This window comes from Dermochelys coriacea, chromosome 1 (assembly GCF_009764565.3).
Source record: "Dermochelys coriacea isolate rDerCor1 chromosome 1, rDerCor1.pri.v4, whole genome shotgun sequence".
Classification (NCBI taxonomy): Eukaryota; Metazoa; Chordata; order Testudines; family Dermochelyidae; genus Dermochelys; species Dermochelys coriacea.
In genome coordinates, this window is record NC_050068.2 from 325,497,126 (window position 1) to 325,508,604 (window position 11,479).

The following is an 11,479-nucleotide window of genomic DNA, read 5'->3' on the forward strand; positions in this document are numbered from 1 at the left end:
AAATCCTGTTGAAAGTAATGGGAAGTCTCTTCAAGGAAAGGAATCTCTTCATCAATCCTCAGGTGAAGGATTTAAAAAATTTTGTGCAATATTATCCAAATAAATATCATATAAATATAACAAATTTCCATTATATGCAGAAGATGCTCAGAAGTTGTGCTAATTTAAAAAAATTGATTTAAGGCAGATTTGTGGTTCTTAAAGGAGAGACTAAAGGTTGAATCCCAAAAGCAGAAATTCTCAATTTTTATATGCTGGACCATTTAAGATAGAGACCCTCTCAGGAAAAGCTGCCTTGCCAGTGCTGCCCTATGTCAACTATAATATTAAGCTACATAAACATTAGATAAGCACAAGATAAAAATAAGTTTACTTTAATGTGATGCCCTCCACCCCCTGTATCTGCTTGTTTTTTCCTCACCAGGAGTAGGAATTCACTAACTTCCTTTCACTGCCTATAGTCACAATGCTGTGATCTTCCCAGTTTATAACAGAATAAATGTAGACATTCCCTCCCCCTCATTCACCCCCCCCCCCCAAAAAAAAGTTTTGGAAGGGATTAGGAGGAAACTTCTTCTGTGCACAGGTTATTCCAGACATTTGATTCCTCAAAAGCAGCTGATACTGACCACTGGTGGAGACTGGAATCGGACAAGATGGACCACTGATCTGATCCAATATGGCAATTCCTCTGTTATGGGTCACTTGGCAGCGTGGTTCCATCTGTCCTGATATTTGTATTTTGGTATTTTTAATATACTCACCAGACAGGAAGTTTTGCTTATTATCAGGATTTTAATATCTGTCCATTAACCCAAATAAGCACAGGCACACAAGAGCGCTGCTTGAACAGACAAGTGAGGGCATGTCTCCACTAGCTGTGGCACCAGTCGTGGCACCAGCGCTGGGTGAGAGTTGTAGTGCTGTAAAGTGCCAGTGTAGACAAGGCCTGAGTAACTGAAACTTTCAAGAACAATAGGACCGCTTCCTGCTTCAACTGTACCTGCTTTAACTGCTGTGACAAACTCAGCTCACAAGACCATCTAAAAGTGCTTGGCAGAATACAACTTGAAAGCACTGCCCAAAGGTATTGTCACAAATGCTAAAAGTCATCTTTGATCCAGCAAGATTACCATGACAGTTTTGTCAACAAGATAATTAAACATGTAATTTAAATCAAAAGGATTTTGTTCTTTCAAAATAATGTTTTAAGAGACCTGAATGCTGCAAATCAACCTCAAAGCTAGCACAAAATAAACTGGACACAAGAAGACCCCAATATATCCCATTATACTCTGGCTCATTTGTGCCATAATATATCAAGCCTCATGTTTAACATTTGAATGAATACTGGGAGCTAGTAGTATTGTGGGTTAATCAATTACTCATCAACTGGGAAGACAATTAAAATCCTAGTTACAGCATAAATTAAACTGGATTTAATGTTTTAAATTTCACAGTGAATATCTGCATACATCATAAAACCAGATATTCTCATTCAATCTGTAATGACATCCATACAGCAGCTTTCTTTCTACAGATTATCACTATAGTTTAGTTTAACTTCCAGAATACCTTTTTCAGTTATGCATAGCTTTCTTAAATTTCTTTGATCTGAAATTCTCCATAGGCTGCTATGTCTTAGACCTATTAGACTCTCGGGGGAGGAAAGAAGTAGTCCAGGACTGGTGGTACATACAGACAACCACTTTAATGCATATGCCATAGGTTGTTAGGACATTCCTTGGGGATGAGGATGGACCTCTCTCTCATCCCAGATATCCTTCACTGGCTGTAGACATCGCTGTAATGCCAGTTTGGAGCATGCAGTGCAACCCTCTGGCTGCAAAGTCTTAAGAAGGAAGCTCTCCCTCCCCCTGCTTCTGGGCATAATATCAGTCCAAAACGAAAGAGGTAAACGAAATAATCCTTGAAGTCACAAGACAGTCTGGGCTCACACGACTGTTTTTCAGAAGGCAAAAAGTCTCTGCGAAGGGGGCTGGGTTCTTAACCTCCTGAGTGCCTGAGGGGCCCAGGCTGAGCGTCCTGCACTTGAAAAATAAAATAAAGGCAAAGATGGCCTCTCCATCCCTCCAGAGGGTCCAGGCAACAAGCATTTTAGCTGCTTTCTCCTGTGACAGGCCTAAACCTGAGGAGTCAACTGTAAAATGAACTCCTTTGAAAAATACGCAGTGAAGAGAATTGGCTCTTGTAACTACCGTTTTTTCAGGATGTTATAAGTCTTCTAAACAGTTGTCCTTCTGGTGGACTTTCTTTGGACTACCCCTTTTATTATATCCATCAGAGGGGTCCCGATAGTGGTAAAAGCCAGGAACAAATCACCTAGCTAGCTCAAGAAAGCATCCTACCTCTTTCTTTGTTTAGAGAATGGAACATGCTGACAATGCCTACACTATGATAATCAGTGGCTCAGGTTGGCTTCCTCCCTCATTATAACCCAAATAACTAACTTCTTGATTGGCCAGATTGGCCGTGAGCCCTCTCCCCTCACCCAGCAACTGAAAAACAGCTCGTACTTGCTGCACATAATCGTCTCAGTTGTTGCTATATATTTTGTCCAAATATGCAATGGCATATTGCTGATGAGGTCTGAGAACCTTGTCCATTAAATGTTGCAGCTGCTCCATGCAAACCAAAAAAGCACCGTCTGGAAGTGGAAGACCCTAAAGAGTATCAGGAAGGCTGTTTTTCCTTGTGATTCAGCAGCGAAGAGGATCTGCCTTTTGTAAAATCTACTGTAGTGAGATATTTGGCAGCTCCTAAATGTTCCAACAGCTCATTCACTTGTGGCATAGGGTATGTTGTCTTGATATTGTGGTGTATTAGTCAATTCCATCTGGGTGCAGTGGAGAATACATTGCAGAAGGCCTCAACAAGATGTAAAACCTAGGCTCTTTGTTTAGGAGACTGGCACCCATCTACACTTGTGCAGACTCTTGGTAAACGAGTGCTTGAAACCCCAGTTTGGGTTCTGTTAGGTGAGAAGCATTAAACATCCCTTCCCTGGTTTTCCAGGGCTTATGCAGGTTCACATGGGAAATACTGGTTCTTCCCTCCTGCCAGGCAGGCAGACTTTGTAGTCCACAAGGCTAACTGAAAATCCACTTCAAAAGGCACTTGCCATCTGGCTCGCACTATGGATTCCATGCTAGGGAGTAGCAAAAGTACTCATTACCCAGGTTGGAAGGCATGTACCCTGGTTATGTTTGTTCTTGCAAGCTCCCCGCTCCCCCCTGACAAGTTTTCACAAGCAAAACTCCCAGACTTGAGGCACTCCCTGACATGGAGAACATACTGGCCATACTGAATATCATCTGGCCAAGGTGTTCCCAGCCCTCGTATAGAAGGTCAAATATTTCTCAAGGCTGTCACCTGTATAAACAGATCAAAGGGAGAGAATGCAGTGGAACCTTAGGGTACCTCCCTTATGACAAACAAGAAGGGAGGAAGTACCAGGTAATTGGTCCCAATGCTTGGGATCAGAGGACAGAAATTGTTTTTTAGCATCACTTTAAGGGTTTTGTTGAATCTCTCAACTAATCCATCTGTTTGTGGATGGTAGACATAAGTCTTTGGAGACTTGATCTTCAATAGGGAGCATAAGACCTGCATTAACTAGGATGTAAAGCTGGTCCCTTGATTGGTCAGTATTTTTTTTTGGGGGGGGGGGGGTCCTTGCTCAAAGTTCCAGGGCAACTGCTGTTGCCTTTGTGTAGTGTAATGGGGATGGTCAGGATCACAAGCAAGTGTTCATTCCCACCATACTTTACTCTAGGAGTTCTACAGTATCAGTTGTGACAAAGCTCTGTCCTTGCCTCCGTGGGTCCTGCGTTTCCTGGCAGATTTCGCTGGCCTCAGAGGCTCACTGTGATCCTGCACGTAACCCTTCTCTCTCTAGAGACAAGGGTCACAGTCTACTGAGCCATTTTCCTCATAAGCCAGTGAGGGAGGTGAGGAGAAGTTATACTTCCTTGTACAGTCTCTGTTGTCTCCCAGTCTCAGTGATTAATCAGGGGGCAAAGGTTGGGGAGGGAGCCCGGGCCCACCCACTACTCTGGGCTCCAGCCCAGGGATCCTAATAGTATCAGCTATGGTAGCTGACTTTTTAGAAACATGTACAATTCCCTGGGCTATTTCCCCCACAGCAGCCCTCACTTCCTCAAGCTCCACTTCCCCCTTACCTCAGGGCCTCCTTCCTTGTGCCTGATATAGTGTGTACTACTCAGTCTCTCCAACAGCACAACTTCCTCCCACAGCTCCTGACATGCACATCCACTTGACTAACTGGGAGGCTTTTAACTAGTTTCAGCCAGCCCCTGATTGGCTACAGGTGTCCCAATCAACCTAGCCTTCTCCCTGCCTTCTGGAAAGTTCTTAATTGGCCCCAGGTGTCTTAACTGACCTGGAGCAGCTGCCATTTCACTTATCCTGGTCCTATTGGGATTTGTTTAGCCTGGAGCTAATACATCTATCTCCCACTACTTTTCTATAGCCACCTGGCCTTGCCCCGTCACACAGTCTTGATTTGCCTTAAGGGAGTTTTGATCAAAGGGGCCTTTGGAATGCTCTTTGGGGTAGTTAAATGGTACTATGGACAAGAGGCCCAGTATTGTCTGAGCTAATGGTGGTCAGTGGGCCAGCAGAAATGAGTCAATACATAGACCGGGAGAAAACCTTGTCCAAAGTACCCATCAGCTAGGATGCCATGAGCTAGCTGTAGGAGTGCCTGGTTGTATAATGGAGGTACCAATAACTGGATCTTTACCTCCTCAGTCTGTTTATTGCACTCAACTTGCTATAGTCATACTTCACAGATTATGAAATGGAACCACTGCTTCAGACATCAAAATTTCAACGTTTACAGCAGGAATTTGATCATAAGCCCTGCTCAGTGTAGGATTGCCCTCTCCCTCCGGTTCACGGACAAAATATGCATCACGAGTCAGGGCTTCTAAATCTGGCAACAGTCATCCACTGGCTACTGCTTGTCTGCATCCTGGATGGGTGTCCAGTGGGCTTCAAACTCCTCTCATAGAGATCCTCTGGTTCTCTTAACTCAGCTAGTCCTACCAGTCCAGGAACAACCCCAGGTGTTGACACTGGGTCAGTGGTTGGGTCTCTGGTTTTCCTAGCTTGTGGATAATTTCCCGAAATTACCGCCAATCCCAGCCAGTAGTGACACGGTAGACCAGAATTGAGGATATAGCCACTGGGAGGGTATCCATATGCCGACACAGTCTTCTGAAGTAGGCCTTCACATCCCCATTTATGCACTGGAGGAAGATGGTCGGGGTAAAAGGGACCCCAGGTGAGACTAAGGGAATCTGTACCAAGGTCTGGCCACATCCTGAATCCAACTGACGTTGCACTTTTGTCCTCCTGATCTGTTATTTTGGAGGGTCCTTACTTCTATGCTATTCTCTGCTGTCCATACCTCGGCACACTCTTACTCCATAAGGGAGCATTCTCTTGGGTTCCTACCTGCCCACACAAGAAACAAGTTGCCATGTCATGGTGTGAGCCCATTTTCTTGACCAAGGACAACCCTGCCTGTTATAGGTGTTTGGCATTTAAATCCGTACTTAGTCTCAGTAGCTGGGACAGGGACCAACTGCCTTGGTTACACTTTGTCTAGTCCGTTCCTCACCTGTTGCTGTGAATTGCTCAGAGTTGGGGTGAGGAGGTGTCATCTTAATTGAAAGGGCGCATACTTGACATCTTCTGCTGATCAGGGACATCTCCTGACTGGGCTTCACATCAGACTGGTCAGTTTTCTAGCCCAAGAATGTCCTTCCCCCAAATCCTTGGAGGTTCCTCAACAGCCATCAAGTTTTCCATCACCTCAGTTAAAGACCTTGAGTGGTCCCCCAGTGGGGATTATTCATCTGCTCAACCAGTATTAACTCATCCACTTGAGCTCCAGTTTGCTCCTCTGGCTGTAACCACCGCTAGCAAATGGTCCTTCAATTTCTGGGCCACCCACCATAGCCATGTTCCCCAAAAATATGTTTCTGACTGCAAGCAGCAGCTGTGTCTCTCTTCACTAATATAGAAAAAGTCCAGGATGGCAGCCTTAACCAGTGTATAATTCTGTGCAGCCACGGGGTCACGCCCTTGGTAGTCTGCTTGTGCTGGGCAGGGTCCAATGTTCTGGAGGTCATTGGGAGGCCACTGCCATCTGCTCTAAAGTGAACATCACAGAAACTTTCTTGACATCAGGACCAGTTTCAATCAACTTCATATGTACCAGTGGCAGCACTGGCCCTGGGCTCACGGCCAACTGCTGAAACCCCGGCTGCCCCATCAGGCTGTAGGCCCATCAGTCACTATTGTATCAGGTTTTGTTGCAGGTCCTTCTGCTTGGTCATCATCTCTCACAGCAGCTGATATTGTTGGCTCATCTGCAGCTGTTGTTGGGCACCCCACTGTTGCAATAGCTGCTGAAGGAGCTGTTGTTACTTAGTTGCCTGTTGTTGCTGGCTCTCCGTTAGCCACTTGCACCAAAGCTCTGGATCCATGCTGCTTGGGTTCTCTTATCTCTCACATGCATGGGCTTTCAATCTCCCACAGTTTACACTTGTGTCGGATTAGGAAGCAAATGCCCACATTCTCCACCATGTCATAGGTTGTATTTCTAAGACACCCCTGGGGATGAGGGTGGGCACCTCTCGTCTCAGACATCCTTCTCTGGCTGTAGGCATTGCTGTACTGCCTATTCAGAGTCTGAAGTGGAGCCCTCCAGCTGTTAGTCTTAGGGAGGCAGCTCCCCCTTTCTTCTGGGTATAATAGCAATCCAAATAAAGAAGTTAACAAAATAATCCTGTAAAATGTTGGAAATCATTAGAAAAGGGGTAGATAATAAGACAGAAAATATCATCTTGCCTCTCTATATATATATCCATGGTACACCCACATTTTGAATACTGTGTGCAGATCTAGATGTCCCATCTCAAAAAAAGGTATAATGGAATTGGAAAAGGTACAGAAAATGGCAACAAAATTATTAGGGGTATGGAAAACCTTCTATGAGGAGCCATTAATAAGACTGGGACTAGTCAGCTTGGAAAAGAGATGACGGGGGGGTATGATAGAGGTTTATGAAATCATGACTGGTGTGGACAAAGTAAATAAGGAAGTGTTATTTACTCTTTCTTATAACACAAGATCTAGGGGTAACCAGCAATGTACCCTCTAATTTTTTACCTGCATGTGTGGAATTAATTTTATTATGGAGGTGATGCATGGAGGGGATGGAGTAAAGGGGTTTGGAGTGCGGGAGAAGGCTCAGGGCTGGGCCAGAGGGTTGGGGTACAGGCACTGGCTGGGGGGGGTGAGCTCTATGGTGGGGCCAGGGAGGAGGGGTTTTGGGGTGCAGGAGGGAGCTCAGGGCTTATACAGAGGGTTGGGGTGTGGAGGGTGAGGGCTCCGGCTGGGGGTGCAGGCTCTGGGCTAGGGACGAGAGGTTTGAGGTGCAGGCTGCCCCAGGGAGAGAGGATTCCCTCCAGCCCTCTCTTGCTGAAGCTCTGGGCCGGGGCGCCTCTCCCCAGATGCGGCAGCTCCAGTGGGGCAGGGCGGGGCGCCTCTTCCCGCCTGTGTGGCCCTTGATAGCTTGCTGCACGGCCGCTTGGCAGCTTACAGTGAATTTAGGTAACCAGATGAAATTAATAGGCAGTAGGTTTAAAACAAACAAAAGGAAGTATTTCTTCATGCAATGCACATTCAGCCTGTGGAACTCTTTGCCAGAGAATGTTGTGAAGGCCAAGGCTATAACAGGGTTCAAAAAAGAACAAGATAAATTCATGGAGAATAGGTCCATCAATAGATATTAGCCAGAATGGGCAGGGATGGTGTCCTCAGCCTCTGTTTGCCAGAGGCTGGGAATGGGCCACAGGATGGATCACTTGATGATTACCTGTTCTGTTCATTCCCTCTGGGGCACCTGGCACTGGCCACTGTCAGAAGACAGGATACTGGGCGAGATGGACCACTGGTCTGACCCAGTATGGCCGTTCTTATGTTATGTTCTGCAGCCCACAAAACGCTCCAGGCTCACCTCATTTTTCCTCAGAAAGCAAAAGGTAAATAATCTTTACAAAGAGAGCAGGATTCCTAACCTTGACTGCCTTAGGAGCCCAAGCTGCATGCTCTGTGATTTGATTTAAAAAAAAAAAGTAAAGATGGTCCTTCCACCTCTCCAGAGGGTCCAAGGGGCTGAAGCTCTTCAGCAGTTGGTAAGCAGTCCCTGCTCCAAGGGGTTTGGGAGATCTATGTTACCATTGTGCTTCTCTAAGAGTGCCATCCTGTACTGTGTTTGGATCCTCCCTTTGAAGGAGCTCCTCTCCAGGTTTGAGGGGCCTCACAGGGGCATTGGGTTGAGCTGACTATGCCCACAGGATCTCTTTAACTCCTTCCTCACTGGCCTCCCACCATGCATAGTACTGGCAATTCTATACCTGACAGTTTCTTAATCGCCTAAGCAATGAATTTGACCTTCCCCCCAAAAATATTTGAGAGGAGACAAAACTATTTCAGAGAGTCTTCCAAGCCTAAGGAATAAACATCCCTCTTTTCTTTCATTCCTCCTCAAAGCCTTACCCAAGACACTGAATTCAGTTCCTGTGCCAGCCAGAATGATGCAAGTCACTTCTTTTTCCATAAGTGAAGAATGTTGCCTTCACAATACTTCCAAAGGCTCATACCTCCCTGCTCCCAAAGGTATGTGCCCAAATATCTGAATCTCTGGTACCAGCAACCTGCTAAAAAAACCTACCCACACAATGTGACCGGTGACAAATATATTTAGAAATAAATATAGCTGTCTGAAATGGTACCATTACAGAGCAAGCACAGGACATGCAGTTGTTTTCCAGAACTCAGACAGTAATGACAATACTTCTGTTGGCAGACGTGATGCCACAGGACCCACCCATGCTAAAGGAGAAACACTTGTCTGGCTAATGAACACAGCGTTAATCCAAACTGAACCAGATCTAAAGTTGTGCATGGGTGGATGGAGGCTAAGTGAGGCACAGATCCAACAAAAATACTGGGAGACCCCTCAAGGAAGATTCTTACTTCGCCTCAAGCTTCCACCACTCTCAGAGAAAGCTCTTCCCTACTAGCCCAGCCCCTCACATCCAAAAAGAAACTCTTCCTCCCAGCCCCCTAGAATAGATTCCTTTTCCCTCCAACTCCCAAGTTTTTGATCTTCCTGCCAAATTATACCGTTGGGGCTCACTCCAGCTACTAGGTAGTCAGTCAGCAGCAATCCAATCACCTGTCCAGCATACTTCCATTGTAATCTGTCTCGTACTTCACTGCTGTCTCAGTGAGTAATCTGTGAGGCCTGAATCTCAGAGATTCTGCTGCAGGGCCCGATCCAAAGCTGACTGAAGCCAATGAGAGCCTTTCCAGCTCTTGGAGTTGTGAAGAAATATGGATTTAGGATTCATCTCTTCCTTTGGCAGAAGAAAAAGGAAGTTGGAATGCTCAGGGACTGGCAAGAAACCCCTCTGGGTGGCTGTGGCTAACATACTCAGGGCAGCAAGTGGAAAAAATAGTTGTAGCATATAACTACAGTCACGAGTAATTTCAGGAAGTGCAATTCAGATCAAAATGAAGAGATCACTATGGACCTACAGTATCTCTCTCTCTTAAATCATAAGGGAAGCATTCCAATACAACGGCAATGGGAATACAAAACCTTACACTAGATATAAATCCTAAAATAAATGTCACAGCTCTAACCGCATGAATGGTGCCTCTAGAATTAATCTTATTTTGACAATTCTAAATTTGATTGGACATTAGAATAAAAAAAAAAATCTAAATATATTTTATGCCAACCCATCACATTTCCACTTGTAAGGTCTAACATAGGTTGAGAACCATTTCAGCATTCCAGCCTGGTGGAAATCAGATACAGGGTAAACTCTCCATGCTAGATTTTCAGAGGGTGTGGGAGAAATGGGATGTCCCATTCCACTCTGAAGTATCAACTAATAGTGGATGTATACATAGCAGCAGCAACAGAATGCTGTGTGGAAGTGTTGTTAAGCAGGTGGAGGATTGGCTCTCTAGGGAGCTGAACTTTGTTAATACAGAAACTAACAATAAGATGACAAGCACAAACCCCAGGAAGGTGGTTGAGTTTTGACTCTACAGTGTGTGGAATTCATTTTAAAAAATAGGACAGGGAAAGTCATCTCCTGCTCAGGTTACTATAAGAAGTCCACAGATTAATTAGCGGGAAAAGTTACCTTCTTCATTCTGATGATATGAACTGGTGTCTTAGGCCGCAGAAAATAACATATTTCATAGAAGATTATGTTATATTCTGAGGCAATAGTAAGTTTTCTACAAAATGTTATGGTTAATCCTCTAGCAACATTTTTGGAGCTAACAGGGCCCTCCCCACACAGGGAAAAAATAAATTTACGTGATCAAAGGTAAGCAGTGGTATGAGAGAAAGTTGTATAAGAAAATTAGGTAAGGAAGGCAGTACTTTGCATAAAAGAGATGGTAGCTGGTTTACTTTCTTTTCAGCTTCTTCCCCTTACTAAAGGTTGGGGAATTGAGTTTAAAACACTTGTGTATTGGCGTGTTCTGGACTAACACCAATTTTTTTGGTTCTCATATAAGCTTATAGGTGCCTCTCTTACTGCTTTGTTAAATTCCATACATCAAGCAGGAGAATTCTGCACTTTTGGAAGAATCTTCACAAATTGCACCTAGCCTACACAGAAAAGCAGGACTGCTTTATATTTCCTTCCATTCCCAATGCCTGGTGCAAGGCCACACCAGGAAAAATAGCTACTGATTCACCTTTGATAATTTAGAGTCCTCTGAAAAAAGGCTGCTACCTATTTATCCACTAATAACTTAGTATGAAAAGAAGCCATACATTCTCCTCTAACTGACCATTCAGAAAATAAAATTAATGGATTGACTTTCCTCTTATTGAAACAGAGAGTGAGAGAGGAGGGCACACTAGAATAATGACTAGAAATAAATAATTATTAGCAACTGGTGCAGAAAAAAAAATGATTCTGGCCAAGATTTTAAAAAATAGATGCCTAAAGTTAAGCTCCTTGGTGTGGGTTTAGGCACCTAAATAAGTAGCCTGATGTTCAAGAGCGCTAAGCACCAAGTAGCTCCTATTGAATTCAGTTCTGGACCAGCCCCAAATGTGGTAGTGAAAATATACTTGAACCACAATGTTAGCAACAGCAATATGTAAATAAAAACCTTATAAGATGTCTTAAGACAAGGCCATTTAGTGTACAGTAAGATCCCTACCTTAGTGGAGAAATAAACGGTACACAGAGGAGGAAAATCACTCCTATTTCAGTATACAGAAAGGTTGCAACTGCAGTCCACTGAAAAGTCATCTTCTCCCTGGACGGCCTGCAGGGGAGGACAGAGCAGTCACTGCAAGTTGGCTTTGAGGCACGCAGGA

At 44.6% G+C, this 11,479-nt stretch overlaps 1 protein-coding gene across 5 annotated transcripts in view; it reads right to left on the reverse strand.

The window, feature by feature from the left end:
• Window positions 1-11,479, reverse strand: part of BCAP29 (B cell receptor associated protein 29) — a 59,598-nt gene that overhangs the window by 46,819 nt on the left and 1,300 nt on the right. For 4 of the 5 annotated variants that reach the window (XM_038390601.1, XM_038390607.2, XM_038390592.2 and 1 more), the window contains exon 2: window positions 11,320-11,427. In XM_038390601.1, coding sequence (XP_038246529.1) covers window positions 11,320-11,427 — 108 coding nt within the window. Of the gene's footprint in view, window positions 1-11,319; window positions 11,431-11,479 lie in introns of all 5 variants that reach the window. The other variant, XM_043496980.1, reaches the window with a different exon arrangement.